Genomic DNA, 21,058 nt, shown 5'->3' on the forward strand with positions numbered 1-21,058 from the left:
TTTTCATCATGTTTTTTTTTTTTCTTTCTTTCTTATTGTGCCACGACTGCTTCAGGGAGTCTTTCAGGTTGTCTTCCTGTCTCATTTCATCACGAGACCAAACAAACCACCTGTCAGATGGAAGTAGATTAGAGGTTCAAAAGCACATTAACCAGCTCTGCATGCAGTCAGCTGTCAGTGTTAAATGCTTTAACACTTCGGGGCCATTAACAGGGCTGTATGAAAAGCTCCCTGCAGGCAGCACACATGAAGGGGAAGAACGTCTCAACGGAACGAACAACCTTTCCAAGGCTTTCTTAAAAAGCTCACAAAGCTACCAAAAATAAAAAAAAAATAAAACAAAGGAAAACAAACCCTTACTTTTAAAAATATCTACACACAAAACAAATGTGCATTTAGCTAATTTACATCATTGGAGAGAGAAGGACTTTGAAGATGCCTTTTGATAACTGCAAAAAAAAAAAAGTAAAGAGTGCAGTAGCAAAATGTCACTGGAAGAAAATCACTCATGAAAATGTTTATTTCATGTGGGGACTGCAGTTAGAAAAAAAAACAACTGTTTGTTTTTTATGGCGATTTGCTGGCTGAATGCTTTATATATATATAAAAAAATGTATTTAAAGGACTCTTTCTCCTCAAGGCTCACTGCTGTTGATCTGACTGGATGTATAAGAAACATCCAGCAAGGCTATTTTTAAGAAGGCCAGGAAAGTAAATTAGAGGAGGAAAGAAAAACAACTTGACAAATGAACGTGGAAATTGTTGTGATTCCTTTCTGTTACAGATTTCTGTTATATTATTCCTCTACCAGTAAATGTATCATCTGCATAAAGAAGCAGTTTTGGCAAACAAAGACAACTTGTTAAAATCCACAGAAGTTGAGTCAATATAAGGATTTAGTTTTTAGTCATCTACAGTTCAGGAATTGTAAACTACATCAATTAATACAGGAGGTGTTCCCAACAAAATGGTGTCATTGGGCTGAATGCTGATTTATACTGTTCTGTAGAAAACAAATTTCAATGTTTTTAAATGTTATTTTAGGGATGCCCACAGTCAAAAACCAACAACGCTGTGCAGTAATCACGGTATAAATCCAGTAACTGTAAGTGGCAACACATCTATCATTTCACTGTTGAGGAATTTAAGTCTGCTCCTCTTCCAGAATGGCATCTTGCAGAGTTTTTGCAAATGATCTCATCAAAACTAAGTCCAGAGTTTGACTCGCTCACGCATAAAATCTGTTCTGTTAAGCCATTCGGAGCTGAATTTGCTGATGAGCTTTGGATCGTTGTCCTGCAGCCGCAACCCAAGTGTGCATGAGCTTACGGTCACAAGCTGATCATTCTCTGAAAAACCTTCTCAGTTATTGGAATCGACAATTTAAAGGATGGTTTTTAAAGAGCAGCAGCATTTTCAGTTTTGACCTCTTTCTCCTGTTCAAAGTAAACTCTGGTATATCAGCGAATGAACCAATAACATATCCAGCTATCTTGATCAGTTTATCAATCTTGTTTTGATCTTCTACAGATTAAAACAAAGTGATTAAACAATAAAGATACAATTACTTTTCGCCCTGCACCTCTTGAACTGGATGATCAGCCAGACGGTGGACAGCATTTGCAGGGTCTATGCAAGATCTTCACAGGAGTAGTCACAATGCCATGGGTTAGGGAAAAATTTAAATATAAATAGTTGTTGTGTATTTGTTTTTCTTACAGTATATTACACTGTGGGCTGGGTGCGGTGGCAGCACGTCCATGTAATGTCAGGGTTCAACCAAATTTGCCTTTTCAAATTATACTTTTGAAGACACATATTTCTAGATTTGTGTCTGCAGCAGTCACTGGGCAAAAGGACCGGTAGGGACTCAATCACAATCTACACTTTTCCCATGTATTTCTAATAACTATTACATATGGACCTAATTTGGTTCTACTATTTGCATGTTCCACATAACATGAAAAACACTGCTAGTAAAACTGGCCCCTGATTTAGCAAAGTGGTTAAAAGCACATCCATGGCTTAAAACTTTCCTTTTTGACAAAATTTATAGTTAGAGTGGCTCATGTTACCCTGAGCTACCTCTATAGTTATGCTGCTATAGGCTTAGGCTACTGGAGGACATCAGGGTCTATTTTCTCACTCTGCTGAGTTCTCCTACTGTTCTCCAATTTGCATTGCTTGTTTTTATTTAAACTTTTAACTTTTTGTTCTTTCTGTCTTTTTCTCTTCATATTAGGTACACCTGGTCTGGCATTCTGTTAGCTGTGACATCATCCAGGGGAGGCAGATCATCTGCTATTAACATATAACATAGAAAGGATCCCTGGGTCAATGTGTGCTTCTGTACTTTTTCTGATATAGTTTTCTTTAACCCCCAGTCGGTCGAGGCAGATGACAGTTCATACTTAGCCTGGTTCTGCTGGACGTTTTCCTTCCCGTTAATGGGGAGATTTTCTTTCCACTGTCGCTTAATGCTTGCTCAGTATGAGGGATTGCTGCAAAGCCATCAGCAATGCAGACGACTCTCCCTGTGGCTCTACGCTTCCCCAGGAGTGAACGCTGCTTGGAGAGACTTTGATGCAATCAACTGGTTCACTTATATAGGAATTTTGTTACCAATCTCTATAATATGATTGAATTTGACTTTGTAAAGTGCCTTGAGATGACATGCTTCGTGAATTGGCACTATATAAGTAAAATTGAATTGAATTCAATTGAATTTTTCCGCCACCATTTTACATTTAAATTTGCATGTCTGTAAAAATCTAGGCCTCCGGTTTTGTTTCTTCATTTCTCATCTACCTGTATCTTCCTCTTGGATCCTGCTCATCTCGTTCTTGATCAACTCCATGCATTACTTTCTTTAATTTTATATCTGGAAAAGAAAGTGTAGTGTGTCCATTAGCGGCCTGCAACATCAGCAACATACAACAGACGTGGCAACGAATACTTGTTTTGTTCTTTAGACCAAATGACTACTCGCAACTTTTTTGGCATTATGACACATAAAATATCTCGACAACTGTAACCGCACAGCTTGATAAGATGCTATGACTGACACACAGATCAACAGGAGTTAAGTCAATGAAGGTTAAAGGTGAACCATCCTTTTGAGCCACTGAGTCGTAGCAGATTACATATTTTATTTCATTTATTTTAAAATTGGTAACTAAAATGTTAAGCTCACACCATATGAGCTAAACAGGGTTAGATGAGGGATGTATTTGTAGTCACTAATAGGTTAGGTCCAGAGGTCAGTAGAGTAGCCAAAATTTAACTCAAGTAAGAGTAGCACTACTTCAACATATTTTTTACTCAAGTAAAAGTGAAAAGTTGTCAGCCAAGAAATAACTTAAGAGTAAAAAAAAAAAAGTATTATGTAAGAAGGCTACTGAAATACTGAGTAACTAATCATATGAGCTAATGATTTAATATTTAAATATTAACAAAATTATAAGGTTATGTGCAAATTCTGGTATTTTAAAGACAAAAACAAAGAAAATATACAAAGAATCACATAATTGCAAAATAACAAACTTAGGCAGAAGAAACACTTTTCTAAATCCAATTTTTTCAACATTAAACTTAAAAGCAGTACTTACAGCAGTTAATGTATATACAGCATGTTAGAACAGTGCAAAGAACTTCCAATTACCGTACAATATCTACTGTTTATGAATGTTCGTTTGACCTCCAAATGTCTCAATGAGCTCAGCAGATAGAAAATAACATTAAAACAACAAAGCTAGCGTACAAATAAGAAGTCTCACTTTAACATTTTGGTCTCTCTGGTCGATTTTTGGTTAAAACAGATATGTTCTTTATTCATGCAGTTACTCACAGTGGATAGAGTAGCCAGAAATTTTACTGAAGTAAAAGTAGCGATATTCAAGTAAAAGTAAAAAGTACAGGGAAGTAAAACTACTCCTAAAAGTACATTTTGTTGAAAGGATTACTCAAGTAGATGTAACTGAGTAAATGTAACTAGTTACTACCCACCTCTGGTTAGGGCTAAAACCAAAACTGCAATTAACATGAATGCAGGGCTTTCCACTTGCAAGTTTTCCTTCTATTGACATTTAGAAGTTAGACATTTTCTTTCTGGCATATAATTTGAAAAATAATAAAGCAAGATTGTGCACAGGGTTAGGGTACAATTCACCAATACTTTACAAAGAACTCGCAGTGATGTCTTAGTAACCTCATGATGAGACTTTTATTAAATTAATGTACAGTGTTGACGATAGACATTCATTTTTTGGGGCATTTTTATAATCTTCCTTTGGTCTGATGAAAAGAAAAGGCAATGTTTACTGCATTTTAAAATGTTCCCTAATTTGTCAGATGAAAGAAACAAGTTTGTTTGATCTTTTAGTATGTTTTATGCTAGCTGATTTATAAAGTATTTTAAGTCTCAAAGACACGGTTTACCAGTATAAGTGGGGTTGCTGAGTAAGTAATGTGGAGAAAGTATCTTACCTGCAGCGAACAGTAATCACAATGTTAATTTTGGAAAAACAAGAAGGAATTATCATTGTCCAGTAAAGTTAATAGCTAGCTAGAGTCAAACGCTGTTAACTACTCAGCGAGAAGCAAAAAATCTGTTCCTGCTCCCCGAGCAGGAACAGGGTGTCCGACAACTGTCGTGTGATTGGTCAGAATTTGGATGGGTGTGGTTAAGTTGGTAAAGTGAAAATATCTCATGCATCTGTTGAACTAAAAACTGTATTCTCTTGCCACCTTTGTTTACTCACAGCATTTTCTTTATCAGAGCAGAGCAGATTAATGGAGCCTTTCTTGCCTGAAATACTATGAAGAAGCACACCAATGATATGATTACATTTTGTGTTTTCAACTAGCTTGGACCACATTCTCTGGTTACTGTATTTAAATTTGGCTCTCCCACCCCGAACACACCTGACTAAATATACAGGCCAAATGTTCTTGTGTGGTTTGTGCCGTCATAGTTTGGTTTGCTTGGATGTTTTCTCGGTGTGAAAATAACCTAAACCACACGCTGGGTAATTTTGAGTTTTTTTAATGGTCCCCGCTCTGAGTGGCTATTAACTTGGGTCCCCCAAACTTAGATTACGCTTACAGCTGGCTACTGCAGGTAAGATAGTGACTACTTTAAACTAGTACTCACAACCCCACTTGAAAACAATATAAATAAATTCCCCTTTGAGATACTGAACAAGGGTATGAATCATCTGTAGAGTTAATATTGTTTTTCCACAAAGCAGCACACACGATTAAAAGGTTTGCACGTGTGCAAACAGCAGCTCTTACAGAAGACCTCCTCTCAGGGACCAGATTAAGGGTAAAAAAAAATCCCCTTAACACTATGCAAACATTCATTCTTTTCTCCTAGAAAAAGTGCCATCAGCAACATTACCAGCACAAAGTTAAAACAATCCATAAAACAATCTTTCACTATGTAAGACCACCCATTACGTTCACATTTACATTTTTAATATTTACAGTTCTTTAAACAAGGATTTTTAACACCTCCGAGTTCCAGCATTGCTGTCAGTTTAAGTTAAGCATATACACAATATACAGTAAAAGACAAAACTGTGTGCACTGTTTTTTTTCCCCCCACAGGTCCATTTGTGCATCCATTAACGTGTGCAACTGGCTCGTAGTGCAGTGTGAAGTCCTGAGGCGTGGTCGAACGCTCCTGTCTGCAGCCTCCTCTTGGATGAACAGCAGGACATCGTCCCCGACAGGCCCCCAGTTACATGAAAAACTCTTTTGAGTTTTCCCCAGACACGTTTTGGCCATCAGTCTGGTTGCTGTAACGGAAATCTTGGCTGTCTTCCTGTTTGCCTGCCTTGACTTCACGGCTTCGATACGTCTCTTTTCTCCTGTAGAGGAATCTGGCGGTTATGGCGAAGACGGTCACGATCACAAAGATCACAACTGCGATGACACCTGGAGGGTAGAGAGCATTTGGAGACAGAGACGTTTGAGTTTTACAGCCTCCTCAGAAAGTATCGACATGAAAAAGTGCTGAATCTGCATGTGAATCCCACTTTTCCCCCTTCCTAATACCATTTAGCCTAATTTGTGTAATTCTCAAGGTTCTTTAAACAGGCTCCTGTACTGTGACTAATGTAGTAATTTCTGTAAATTATCTTAAGATAAATAGAGTCCTCTCTACAACTTGTCAAATACTGAAAACAACAAAGCTCCTTCCTAATGTATCCATTATAATGAATGCAAAAAATTAGGATGGTAAGATGTTTAGGTTTTTCAGCCTGACTTATTTGTATTTGGTAGATAAAAATAATATGGTACGTTTTTACTTATTTATGCCATCAATAAATCAAGCCTATATCTAATCACCCCCAATTCATTTCAAAGTATAGGATGAGAGCAGAGTTAAAACTGCTTGGTGTTAATCCGTCTACCGTCAGAATGTATGTTTTGTGAGAAAGTAAACCATTGAAAAGTTCCCAATGTTCTCAAGAGTGGACGCCCCAGACAATTTAAGGCAGGTTCAGATTCGCCAATTATCAAAAGAAGTGGGTGAAAAAATCCTAAAAGCTCCCATTAAACTGTAGAGGCATCAGTTAGCATGTTAACAGTTGAAGTTCATGACAGGAAAATTGGAAAACGACTGAATAAACACAGCTTGTTTTGAAGAGTTGCAAGGACAAACCCTATTTTCTCAAAAAAAAACAACTAAAAAAACACCACTTAGGTTTGCAAAACACAGAATCTGAATGAAGCAACAACATCTGGAACAAACTCCGGTGGATAGATGAGACCAAAGTACTTTTTTTTTTCCTATAATGCTCAACATGTTTGGCGTAAACTAATACACAGCAAATCAGCAAAAAAACACCTTATACTGATTTGTCAAGTAAATAGGCTTGTTTTGCAGCTAGAGGACCTGTGACATGTACTATGAAGCACGACATAGAGCTTATCGAGGCACCATCAGGTTCAGTTTAGGGTTTGTAATATCACTAAACTGGTTCACATTTTACCTGGGTCTATTAATAAATCAATCTATGCTGCAAACCTGACCCGATTAGAGCTTAGGGCCATGAAAGCATCGCCTCCCTACCAATGAAAACCGTGAAAAAACGAAGACATGAGAAAGACGGCTGAGCGCGGTCAATGTTAATTGCATTTGTTAATTAAAAAGCCTACTCCTGAAACGCCATTTATCAAGTGTGTCAGTACAGAGTGCATGTTGCTTGTAAAATCACAAACTACCTATAACACACTTCATGTAACATCATAGAGCCTGAATGGCAGAAAATGAATGTAAGACATTTGCAACCTCTCTGCCTGCTAAACTCAGTAGTTTAAATATCATTAGATCTTTTAACATGAAAATGATTGAAGGGTTTAATTTTTGCTGAAGTCCAGCAGGTGAGAAATGCAGCGTTTTAACATAATCACATTTTTAATAACAGAAAGTGTGGTCAGACATATTTCTTTAGCTCTTCTTCGTGATTGGTCCTCCTATTCCACAGATTTCCATAAACGTTTTACATAAACGTTCATATTTTTTAAGGGAGCAGCTCGGTTCACTTACAGATGCAATTACCACTTAAGCGCGACCTTTAATGTTACGGTGAAGTAAACCAGATCTCTGAAAGATGTCCCGGGCATCTTACAGTAGTTTAGCCAAAAATAAACTCCTTTTTCCACCGAAATGGTCAAAAGTGAAATGTGAGGCTGAAGCTTCGACCAAAGTGGGTCAAGCAAGCGATAAATGCTATGTTGTATAAAAAAAGAGTGGGTCAGCGGTACTCACTGATAACGCCAGAAAAAACGACTTATGCAAATTGTTGCAAAACGTGGATCTGCATATTAATTTTTTGATTTTAGTTCCGTTTAGCATTTTTCTTTTGGCTTCATCTATATTCATTAAATAATAACAGCTATCTGTAATCTGTTTATACACAGGAGGTTAGATTTAAACCACTTTTTTCATGTTCAGACCCTAGAATTAAAAATGGGTGGATTTTCTTTTTCCTTACATATGACAATCTGATGGAGCTGCTATTTTTACAACAATTATGTATTTCTGAGGGGAATGTTTTAACTGTGCCCAGGGATAAAGTGAAGAGCCTGTTACTTCCAACCATTATCCAAACTGCCTTCTGGATAAAAGGCAAAATGCATTCAAGTAACAAGAGAATAAGTCCTTTTGCATTCTATTTAAGCACTTGGGATTGGTGAAGAGGCTACACTGATGTGAATTGCAAGCCTTGTAAAAAGATTCTGTTTGCATTGATAAACAGGCCTAATTCTTCCCTTTATAAAGGCTAGTTGGTAAGATCAAACTGCATATTTGGACGGAAATTAAATAATCATGGGGTAAAATCCAGTGGTAGCTATAACACTGAACAGTCAAAGTCAGCAATATTTTAAAATAACCCTAAGAATGAAGAGAGTATGTGTTTGAAACACATTCTTTTATAGGTCTTCTGCAGTTTTGTCTAAGACAATCATTTCATAATACAGTGCTGTGAAGAAGTATTTACCCCATTTCAGATTTCTTCTGTTTTTGCTTTTTTGTCACACATAATTTCAGAACATCACGCACAAAATAAATGATTGCAGGTTTAGAATGATTATTTAATTTAAGGGAAACACTTAACTGTTATTAAAGATGTTTCTGGGAAGTTTAGACTACTGCTAGACCTGTATCAGAAGCAACTTAAACAGAGCTTATCTAAGAACATGAAATAGGCCAAAAAGATCGGAAAAAGCAAAGCATGTCCAGATGAGTAAGGGAGTCATTGAAACCTATCAGACTGGGAATAGATGTAGTCTAGATTGGAGATGTGCAGGTCAAGATGCTCGTGACATGCCACGAGACGTCCCTGAGCTCTTGATGGGGCGTCCACCATAAACTTTGCATGTAAATCTGATTCCCTTAAAGCTCAAAAAGCGTTTGGTCTGAATGCAGCTATAGCTGAAAACCACTGCTGAGCAAAAAGAACATAAAGGCCTATCTAATATTTGCCAAAAACAAAACAAAACAAAACAAAAAAAAAACAACAGTGTCTGGATGAGATTCAAGATCTTTGATAAAATACTCTGTGGACCAATGAGAAAAAAATATTCTTCCTTCACATTTGGCGTACAACCAACAGCATTTCAGAAACAGAATATCGTAACTACATGGTGTTTGTATTGTAATGGTTTAGGGCTGATTTGCTGCTTCAAGGCCTGAAAGACTCATTGTGACACAAGTTCTGGTCTCCACCAGAAAAACCTGTAGTAGAACACCCAGCCATAAGTTTTGGGTAAGGTTGTAAAAATGATCCATATCTCAGAACAATCAATACTAAATAAATAAAATAATAATAATAATCTGTACACCCCTGGGTCTTTCTGCATGGAGTTTGCATGTTCTCCCTGTGCATGCGTGGGTTCTCTCCGGGTACTCCGGCTTCCTCCCACAGACCAAAAACATGACTGTTAGGTTAATTGGCTTCTCCAAATTGTCCTTAGGTGTGAGTGTGTGCGTGAAAGGTTGTTTGTCCTGTTTGTCTCTCTGTGTTGCCCTGCGACAGACTGGCGACCTGTCCAGGTGAACCCTGCCTCTCGCCCAGTGAATGCTGGAGATAGGCACCAGCACCCCCCGCGACCCCATGAGGGATAAAGCGGTTTGGAAAATGGATGGATGGATGGATAATAATCTGTATTCCAAAATACTCATTTGTCTGAAAATCGATTTACACTGAGCCCCTCTCATTTGCCCAAACTGTCACACTTCTTCCAGAAGGAGCGCTGCAATAACAGAAACCCTCAACCAGCTTTACCAGACCATAATAATTATCTGCTGCTGAAAGTTTTAAACTCTTCTAACATGTTGAGTACAGCCGAAAGAAAACACAAGTGACCCTCTTCAGCCGACACGGCAAATTAAATTTAAACTAAATTTGCTATATGCTATTGCTACAAGCTAATGTCACAAGATTACATTACAAGCTATTTTTATTTTATTCTTTATTTTTATGTGTTGTTGTTGTCTTTATTTTATATGAACCAAACAGTGTCTTAAATAAAGATTGATTGATTGATTGATTGATTGATTGATTGATTGATTGATTGATTGATTGATTGATTGATTGATGCATGTAGAGGCACACTAAAATTTGCAAATATAATAAATAATTGCACAACTGAATCAAAGGTACACACTTATAAATAAGGATATTAACACCTAAACTATCAGTATTATCTTCTCTCCTGTTTTGCCAAGCAAGGTAGGCCAGTAACAAATTATGCATATCTCTAAGTGAGAAGTTTGAAACTTTAGTATCAAGACAGCCCAAGTTTTCTGTAAAGGTCACTTGGGTTAAGCAACAGGACTCACCACTAAGTCCAACTCTGTATGAATCAAAATGAAAAAGAAGGTGTTTGGACTGGCCTAGTCAAAGTTTTGACTTAATTCCAGCTCAGCTGTGTGCATTTGTCGCCAAGAATCACAACCCAGTACTACTTTTTCCCATAGGTCCTGGTTTGAAACTGCTATTTGTATTCACTCAGGTTATTTTTGACTATTAACATTTGTTTGATGATCTGAAACGTTTATGTATAGAAAGAAGTACAAAAAAGAAGAAATCTCTAAAACGTTCTCACTGCACTAGACACTAACTCCAGATATGACAGCACATCCTACTGGGATAAAAGAACATGGAAATGACCAGCTTTGTAATAATTTTTTTGTGAATGTTCAATTAAAACTTGCCAAAATGGACTTTATAAAGTAAGGAAATGAAACTTAAGGTTACAGAGAGGGCAGACAATTATCCCACAGAACCGTAAAACTCAACAAGTCATGAACGCGGTGGATTCCCTTTATGAATCAATTAGTGTGGTCTCAGCACGGCTCGATTAGATCATCTCTTTTTGCCCTGCGGTCTGTTTGTTTGACTGACTGTAAGGACTTTCACGCAGGGAGGCCATTCAGTTCCACTCATTTCTTTAAGTTTCTTCTAATTGGAATTTCAGAAAATGTCTGAAATGAATTTCACTGTGTCGCTTTGGTTTTAAAACTCTTAACACATTCGAAGATAACACAGAAAAAAAGTTCCTCCGGTCGTTTGAGCTGAGCTTTAATTAGTTTTGCCGAGTGCCAAAGTCACAAAGATTTAGTCAATTTTAAATTAATTGATTCCTGCAGTCATGGGAACAATTTCAATCTTCCTCTTGATTCCATCCGAGGTAGCGAAGGCGACATAAAAAACGGATTTTTGATGGAATATGTTTCACCCTCATCACCGCTGTTTGTCACTGGAGAGTGTGATAGGGACAAAAAGAAATATATTTTACGCACAACAAACATACCTCCGATCAAAGCTGAGTCCGTCTTCATGGCATTAACTAGAGGTTGACCAGAACCCACAGAACCAGACTGGTCTGCATCAGAGAGAAAAAGAGTACAAAGCGAAGGAAATGAGAAGAAACAAGATTAAACGATCTGCAAAACTAGAAAAAAGAACATATTTCAGGACAATAATAGGAATTTTCATAAATGAAGGAGCAGAAAGTCATCCTTAAACTGAATGAGAATAATACCAGGACAAAGAAATGTTAGTAGTAATACCCCTAAATGGTCCAAATTTTAAATAAAATTTTAAATAATAATTAAAACAGCCGCCTAATATTTAATTCGCTCATAACACAGCTTTAAAAAACAATGCAATATACCGGCAAAACAAGAACAGGATAAAGGACCAGTCCATCCATAAGCAGCAGTACTCTGACATAGTCGCCCTGTTATGCATTATTGTGAGCAAACTGAATATTTTGATTAATATTATCACGGTCTTTCAAGAATGTGTTAAAACTATGGGTTAGGGTTATTATTTGTAGTAAAGCTAACAAAATAAATATTATTAATATTAATCGTATTAGTGGTAGTAATGTTAATATAATAATAATGCATTATTCATTATATGCATACTGTATTTGACAACTAATTGCACTTCAGACACAATACACTCTGGATGTAGACCAATTTCACAAGTTTTACAAGTGAACAACATGCAGTAGACTCTTTTAATCAGCTTCTTTTTATGTTCAAAGTGCAGTATACAGTACATGCTTGAGGCTCTTATTGTGAAGGTTCGCAGGAAGTTCTGTCATAGCTCAGCAGCTGTGTTGATGCCTTTAGCAAAGTAGAAGCAGGCATGTTGAACCACAGCATAAAAGCAGATCCTTGGCTACAATGCAGCTGGTTCAATAAGTCTGAGAAGCTGCTAACAAGTTAAACAGACTAACCCAATAAGCCTTCTGAGGACCACAAGCATCCTGTTAAAAGTTACCTATTCAATCGCTGAGTAAATGCTTAGAAGGGAGACAGAGAGAGGGAGATGCATAAAGGCATGGATGTGCCAAAATGTTCTAAAGTTGAATAAAAACAAGACTGAAGTAATAATTTTTGGACCAATAGAGGAGCGATCTAGAGTTAGCTTGAGTTGCTTCAGCTAGTAACCACTGATCAGGCCTGAAATCTGGGTGTAATTATGGACTCAGACCTGAACCTTCAAAGGCACCTAAACACAATTACAAAATTGGCCATCTATCACCTTAAGAACATTTCCAGGATTAAAGTTCCATTGAATTAAATTTTATTTATATAGAGCCAATTCACAAAACATGTCATCTCAAAGCACTTTCCAAAGTCAAATTCAATCAAAATCCTCCAGATTGGTCAGAAAGTTTCCTCTCTAAGGAAACCCAGCAGGTTGCATCAAGTCTCTCCAAGCAGCATTCACTCCTCCTGAAAGAGCGTAGAGCCACAGTGGACAGTCGTCTGCATTGCCGATGGCTTTGCAGCAATCCCTCATACTGAGCATGCATGAAGCGACAGTGGAGAGGAAAACTCCCATTTAACAGGGAGGAAAACCTCCAGCAGAACCTGAACCATGCTCAGTGTGGGGTTAGAGAAGACAGAGCAGAGACACAAAAAGCAGTGGGGGTGTATCATACATTTGCGCTTGTATGTAAAATTTTCATCCTGTGCAGATTAAGCAATATCATGAATACATCATGGCTTGTGCCCCTAATAAAGAAAATGATAGTTGTACAATGTACCATTGTAAACCTGAAACTCCCAATCTCTGATGATCTCAGAAGAAGCCTTTTTTGGCTCCAACCTCCAACAAGCAGACACAAATGTTTTTCTGAGAACACCCCACCCCCCACCCCACCCCACCCCCACCCAGTAAATATTAATGCATCGCCCATCTGCTGATAACTTAAACACCATCTGTGAATCAAGAGAGCATAAGGAAGGGCAATTATTTCCAGAACAAGGAAAATGGGCCTGTTCTTGTTCATGAAACATATTTACAGCTGTGGCCTGAGGATAAAAATTCACCACAGAGCTCCTACTGAGAGTAATCTGCCTCTAATCGTGTATGTGTCGATCTATGTTCAAGCTGTATAATCGCACTCTGTCCTAAATACACTTTATTTGTGCACAAAACCCTTTGTCGTTTTGTATTTGATTATATTTATGTTGAACAGTAACAAAAAAAAGCTGGAATGGAACCATAACCCAATCCACCACAAAACTGGAATTTAAATGCAGGCATCTGACAAAACGAGACACAGGGCACTTGGAAGTACATTAAATCAGCAGCTAAGTCAGTAAAACTAAATTTTGAGGCGCGGGAAACACTTAAGTTATGGGTCCCTGGTTTGACTGGTCTTTGTGACATTAATGGGCAACTTTCAGAGCCAGAAAACCTGCAAATATTGGAGAGTATGAAACATAAATAGGTCACAACCCACCTTCCTGTGGTTTCTCAAAGCACTTAAGGGATTTTAAGATGACGTAGTGAGCACTCCTACGCTTATGTAAGGTTCTCTCTGCCGTAACAGTGGGTGAAACCCATAAAATAAATGTATTAAAATGGTGAATTTTTTTCCTAACAAAAACTAAACTAAAATAAAAATGTCTATGTGTTCAAAACTATTGTTTTCCCAGGATTAAGAAATAATTGTTTCAGCATTAGACCTTAGTTAGGATCCATGCAGGCCTACGGGAAATGCAAAGTCTCTGACAGATAATGAGTCAACAGCCAGACCACGGAGGCAGATGTTTGTGAGCATAAAGTTTCTCGGGTTACAATGTTTTCTTTTTCATACTTTTTATGGCCCTCGGTCAATACAAGCCATCTTTCTAATCGTTCCTCCTTCGATTTTATCAAGTTAAACACATTTCTGTGTCGGAACCAAATGACTAACACATTTTTTTTATCAGTATTGTGATTTTTCTCCCAGCTGCCACATGTGCAGTACAAACAATAACAATTTAAACAAGGACATATCTTCTTCTCTGTGCTTTATGCCAGAATTGGCGTTGGTTATTGGCATGTACTTCATAAATGTTTTGTTTCAGTACTTTGTAGCAGCGCATCAGTAAGCTGGCTGCGGTGTGCTTTCTTCTTCATCTATATCATGGAGAAAAGCTGCTCACACAGGTATGTAGCAACTAAACATGCAGCGAATTCAAGCAGCCTGGAGGTGGGGCTGGACAATCATTTCAGGAATAAAGGCCCACTCTGCAAAAAGGAACTAAAAGTAGGTCAAATTTTCTGCAAAGGAGTGGATTTGTCCTTGATTTGAGCAGGTGAATAAGATTATCTGCGAATGGACTTAAAATAGGTACAACTCATCTCCATCATCTTATTTCAATGCAGTGTATCTAATTATATTATTCTAAGGGTAAAAATACTCAGATAATCTTATTCACCTGCTCAAATCAAGGACAAATTACACTCTTTTCAATAAAATTTGACTTACTTGAGTTTGCTGTTATACTGCACTTCAATGAAGCCCAATTAGTTGAACAAACAAAAACAGCTGTGTGTTATTTCTTGCTCTTCAAAAACAGTAACACACTCACTGCAAAAAGGGAACCAAAAGTAAGTAAACGTTTCTGGACATGAGTGTATTTGTCCTTGATTTGAGCAGATAAGATGATCTGCCAATGGAATGAGTACTTTGACCCCTAAAATAAGATAATTAGACATATTGACACTTCAAATAAGGTGATGGAGATGAGTTGTTCCAATATTAAGCGCAAACATCTTATTCCATTGGCAGATCATTTTACTTACCTACTCAAATCAAGGGCAAATACACTAATTACATTTTTTTTTAACTTATTTTAATTTTTTTTTTTGCAGTGTTTTGTGAGTCACACCATGTCACCTTTATGAGCTAAATGAGCACTTGGGAACACAGTTGGCCTGACTTTATTATTTCTTGGCAACATAAAAAGTGCTACAAGGTGTTCTCGCTGCACCTGAGTCACTAACTCTTACCTGACAGGTGGTGCGTGTTCTCAGCTGAGTATGGATTGGCTGAAGCTGACGAACCGCAGTTAGACCGGACTAAAGGTCCGAGGACAACCACGGGGCTGGTGTCCGGGTGCAGCAGGGCCGCTTTCAGAGGCGCGATGGAGTTAAACTGAACCACTGACAGACAGCCTGTGAAGCCGAGAGAGCCGAGCCGGGCCAGGTCCGGATCCAAGTCATCTGGACCTGAGGATTCAAAAAGATTTCCGCAGTGTTTGAAACCTCTTAGTTAATAATGAAATGCACAAACAAGTAAACAGACTCTGCTTCACTTTGCACTGTTACCAGGGCTCATTGATTCTTAATATTACTCACATCACCTCATAGAAACATTAAATACAGCTGACAAACTGTCTGCATCCATCACCCCATAGGACAAATCTTCCCTCTCCACCGTTATCTGCTGCTTTTACTGACTCAGTCCCCTCCATCTTTCACCGGCTCTCCCTCACAGCAGCGTAAACAGCAGCTGTTACAGCCGACAGCGGCGCCGTAAACAGCTGCATCAGATGACTGAGAGCTGACCGCCGCCGTTACCTGAACACATCTGCATGTTGATGAGGGCGGCAGGAAACATTACAGCAGGTCTTTCAGCCGCTGCTCGCCTCGCTACATCACGTCTCTCCCTCTCTCTGTCTCCCTGTGTTCCTTCTGGCTCCATTAGTTAGCCTGATGGATGACGAGGCGGGGAGAAAACGACAGAATATCCCGCTCGCTATTGCTTTTTCAGATTCTGACTTGACTCTCTCGTGCGACAGAGGGGATGGCGGGTCACATTCTGACATGACGGGGGTTCAGACACACTGTACAACACTGAGCTGAGAGGAACTTTACATCAGAAAAGATAACATTTATATCAGAAAAGCTTACATTTATATTAGCTGTGCTGAAGGTGTATGCAGATTTCTTTACAACAACATGGACAGCGTGGTACGAATTTCTATTCAGACTGAGATGGACGGCAATTATCAACATCAGATTTCACATCTTGCTGCAAAGTACGGTAAGGTTTTGGTCTGGCCTTTGACTAGGCCATTCAGGACACATGCATACACTTTGATTTTAAACACTGTAGAAGTGGCTACATATTTAAAGGTGCCCCGCTGCAGGGTGAACCTGTTCCCCAGTCCTGAGACCTTGGCAGCCTCCATCAGGTTTCCTTCCAGTGTGTTTCATTAGATTTTTATATTTATTAGAGAAAATCGTCTCCACAGCATGATGCTGCCACCATTAAACCTGTCTGCCGTGCTCATTGTTCTCCATGATGCTTTGACAGAACAGTTAGCATTAAAGCACAAGTGATCAGGTTGTTTCTGAGGGGTAGCTGGAGTTAATTTAGCGGTGTTACAAAAAAGAGGAATAAATGTCGGTCCATGCCCCTTGAAGGTCTGAATTTTTTTTCCCCCTCCAAGTGTCAGTCTCTTTGGTATCCTGTAAAAAGTCAACTTGAGGTGCACAAACAAAGCCTGTTTTAGTTTTACAACTTATTTCAGAATAAGTCGCACTTTTTTGGCCGATCCTGTGGCTTATTGTCAGATGCGACTTATATATTAATTTTGAGGTAATTCATGTTGACCAATATGAACCAAGAGGTAAACATTACCGCCTATAACCTTAAGAGAGCTCTCTAGGCTTGTGAAAACTATATCCTGCTCATGTACCACTTAAAAATTTATTGAAATATTAACTTATAGACAACAAAGACTGAACACGTGTTTGTATGTTGTTTCGCTGTTTCAATCTGCAGACACGCAGTGGAGTGATACGCGGTGCAGCTCGAAGGGCCCAGCCATGAAATAATCCTGAAATAACCCTGTTATTGGGCTGTCCATAAAGCTAATAACAGCTAACGCTAGCTTACAGATCTATTGTCCGCATGGTTTACAATCTTCACTGATACACGTGAGCTTAATGTTGCCTTGAAACAGCCGTGTCATACTGTGAACTTAGCACGCAGCACCGTTACGCTCACAGTCTGGTTTCAGCGTAATTTTGACAACTTGTGTTGGAAAGAACCTTCCTGGTTGGAGTTGCTGGCTTGTTATGCTAATTTACTCCATCCAACCTCCCAGGTATATTCCACATTATTCAGCCGGTTGTGGATGCAGCTGTGTGATTGAATAAATTGGTTTACCAGATTAAATTTGAGTTTTTAGTTTTGGGATTATGCGAAATACATTTCTAAATAAATGCATATAGTCCAGTGTGACTTATGTATTCCGGAGCGACTTATAGCCCAAACAATATGGTAAGTTACTTCTAAAAACACAAAATGACCGCATGAAGTTTCGTTTAAAAAAACTATTTTATGTACCCATCATAAAGGTAATTCCTCTGCCGCTGCCAAGTGGCTGGTCTCTCAAGTAGAACCAAGGTCTGTTGGTAAAATGCAAACCTGAACTTTATGTGTCAGAGTTTGCCAAGTGTAGTTTATCAAATGAAAAAGCAGTCAGCTACAATTAACGATGATGCATGATTGCTCTACATCAAATCTGGCTGAAAAATATTTAGGAAGGAGCAAACAGTTCAATAGTTTTCCAGGCTTTCTGATGTGTTCCCTGGACTTTAGCTGCTTTTTCAGCCCATTTTCAGTCCTGTGTCTGAACATTTTAAGATAACTTGTTTTATTCTGTATAAACCTGTTGACTTCTGATCACTTCCTAATTTCAACCCCTTATTGCCTGAAATTACAATGATAAAAAACATAGATTGTGTTTTGCTGATTGTAAATTACACAGAGATTGTTAAATTTCACATTCAACTGCATGATTGAGTAGTTACTCGGAGCGTAACAGTACAAAATAATCACGGTTTGGTATGTTTTTTTGTTTGCTTCAATCAAGAGAAAAAATTAAAAGTGACTACTATAGAATAGATTGGAGATTTGCTTTTGTTGCTTGAAATAATAAAGGATGAGCGGGATGGATGGATTCATGGCATACATGTACCACCTTGCTCATGTGGTGGTTTGAGGCAAATTTTGGGTTTAATTATATATCCAGACTCTTTTTTTTTAACTGTTCCTATTTTATTAGTTTTAATCAAAGAAGAACACCAAATAGAAAATGCAATCTTAGCTCAAGCAAGGTGATTACAAAGACCTATAGCAGAAGGTTTAGGATCTAGTATAGCAACAGCAGGATGATGTGTCTGTAAGGCTTTTTCTGGATTGTGATTATTTCTGTAATTTATTTTGCTTTGGTTTGGTTTATGCCATTAGGAAATAATTTGTCAATGCTGTTCATTCACAGTTACATTTATCCAATATTGGGCAGAGGATAAAATAATTCAGCACTACACCACTAAATCAGACATTGGTCTGCAGGTGTTTCATGATTTATTGCCCAGATGATAAAAACCTGAAAACATTTCAATGTAAAATGTTTTGTATTTAGATGCAGAATAAAAATGTTTATAACAAATGCAGAAAATATCCAAGTATTTGAGGCTGGAAACCTGTAGAAAGTTGAAAGGGAAAACATGCAGGAACCCTGCTTTCAAATCCTGTTCATCTTCTGAAGAAAATAAAAAAAAGTTTGATCCAGCTGCTTCTTCTTTTGTTCAATAATTATCTACTTTACTGTAACAGTCAACATTACGATGCCACAGTTGGAAACAAAGACTGGACAGAAAGCAGTTTTAAAAGAAAAACTTTAAAAAGCTAATGAATAGGACCACTTTAAGTATTATAATGTCTGGCTTCTTGGAAGGAAAATATAAAGTGAATGATTTCCTGCAGAAGTGGGTTGACGTCGGCAACCCTTTTAGTGCATTTAGGGAACAAAAGCCCAAAACTGAACAAGACTCTGTGCTTTTCACTGTATCTCAGCAGAGAGGTACTGGAAGCAAAGTAATACAAGACTCATAGCCTTAATTTGTGTGGGCAGATTTATTTTCACTTTCTGTTTTAGCATTTTGCCCTTTCTCCCAAATCATCTGAATTAGACCTGGTGAAAACATCTATATTTACGTCTCAGAGCCGGTCTAAACCACGAGAGAAACAAGGCCAAACAGCCTGCAGTCGTATTCTAATGAGTCCAAGTGTCCTTTAACTAAACAGACCTTCTGCGTCTGCTTTATAACTTACTCTGCACTCGGCCCAGAACAAGAGACTTCAGGCTGCTGAGCTCCTCGGCGGAGCTGAGGTTGAAGTCTTCTCTCGCATTATCATCAATCTGAAAGAAAATAAAAAGAATAATGTTCAGCGTTTATATTCAAGAAACGGACTAAAGATCATTTTTATCTGAAAGGATAAAGAGAAGAAAAAAAAACGTGTACCTCGAAGACACTACGAGTTTCTGCAAATGTAAATCTGCTGTAAACGGCTGCAGAGATAATTTACTCCACAATCACTGCACGCCTCGTGTTTTATATATTGCGGACAACTAAAGATAAAACAGTTCGCAATGATATAAACTGATAAGATGAGGCTCATATTTCACTGCTACCTTACAAACGGCATGAATCAGGAGGCTGCACTGGAGCAGTGGAGCACTGGAGCGAGGTCACCTTGTTATTTATCTCACTGTGTTTATAATTACACTCACACAGACTGCTGGATGCTGCCTAGATGCATTTCCCCTCGTATATCATCCGAGGTTGTTAACAAGATCGGTGATTCAGTAAGTCCAGATATGATTAGGCCGCTTCATATTTCATCGCATACGGCTGCCCTGTCGCAGCTCCTTCCAGGACAGAGGCTGAAAGTGACACATAGTTGCTGAGTGGAGCTTTAGTACACAGGGGAATAAAATGCACCTTGGTGCTCCCTTGGACATTTGCATGGGTCTAACGTGCCCTTGAGATATGCACCTCATTGGCAAATGTAGGCTGAAAAGGTTTAATGTTAATTGGCGTGACATCTCGTCCCCATCGGCATGCCCTCAACCCGTTTGGTGCAGCAGCTGCAGGTTCCCAACACTTACGCATAAATCTACATGTTGAAAGGAGCAGGGACACGTGTAGCTACTCAGGTGTGAGCGGAGGAATTTGTTCAGCTCAGTAGAAATCAGTTCAGAATAAAATCTTCAATCTTTGACACAAAAATACCCAACAACAACCAAATTAGCGTAACTATTTATTAAGAATGACACAATGTGGATGTAGGTACAGATGCAGGTCGGTGTTAGCAGGCACAGTGTGCACACCTTATATAATTCAACCCACACTGCAGATGATTTAAATAGCTCTAAACTACTGAGATTACAGGTGACGTCTGTAAGTCGAGCTCAAAATTACGCTTTAATTACTACTTCGATCTTAAAGTTATTCAACCTGTGCATGTTCGGTGTCTTAATTAATTAGTGGAGCAGCTTTTCGGTGTTATGACCGGCTGCAAACATGATCCAGAGGCTGACACCGGCTTCCTGTAGCCTTTACTGAGGAATCCTAGCCCACTCCTGATGGGCAACAGCCTGCAGTTCGTCAGTACTTTTGGGTTTCTGTTCTTCAACTGCCTTTTCAAATCACACCGGATGTTTTCACTGCAAAAAGGGAACTCAAAGTATGTAAAATCTTCTTGAAATTAGTGTATTTTACAATGAATTGAGCAGCTAAATCAGACTATTTGCCAATGGAATAGGATTTTTGCACTTAAAATGAGAACTATTCATCTCCATCATCTTATTTTGAGTGCAGGATGTCTAATTATCTTATTTTAGGGGTAGAAATTCTCATTCCATTGGCAAATAGTCTGATTTAGC

General features: G+C 38.4%; 1 protein-coding gene across 1 annotated transcript in view; it reads right to left on the reverse strand.

The window, feature by feature from the left end:
- Positions 1-4,197: 4,197 nt before the first annotated feature.
- The window catches only part of LOC105915956 (contactin-associated protein-like 4), a 201,330-nt gene continuing 184,469 nt past the window's right edge, over positions 4,198-21,058 (reverse strand). The window contains exons 21-24 of the mRNA XM_036138619.1: positions 19,444-19,531; positions 15,324-15,542; positions 11,332-11,403; positions 4,198-5,940 (exon numbers count right to left, since the gene is read on the reverse strand). Of these exons, the coding sequence (XP_035994512.1) occupies positions 5,744-5,940; positions 11,332-11,403; positions 15,324-15,542; positions 19,444-19,531 (576 nt within the window). The 3' untranslated portion in view covers positions 4,198-5,743. The remainder of the gene's footprint in view (positions 5,941-11,331; positions 11,404-15,323; positions 15,543-19,443; positions 19,532-21,058) is intronic.

Source organism: Fundulus heteroclitus, chromosome 6, assembly GCF_011125445.2.
Source record: "Fundulus heteroclitus isolate FHET01 chromosome 6, MU-UCD_Fhet_4.1, whole genome shotgun sequence".
NCBI classification, from domain to species: domain Eukaryota; kingdom Metazoa; phylum Chordata; class Actinopteri; order Cyprinodontiformes; family Fundulidae; genus Fundulus; species Fundulus heteroclitus.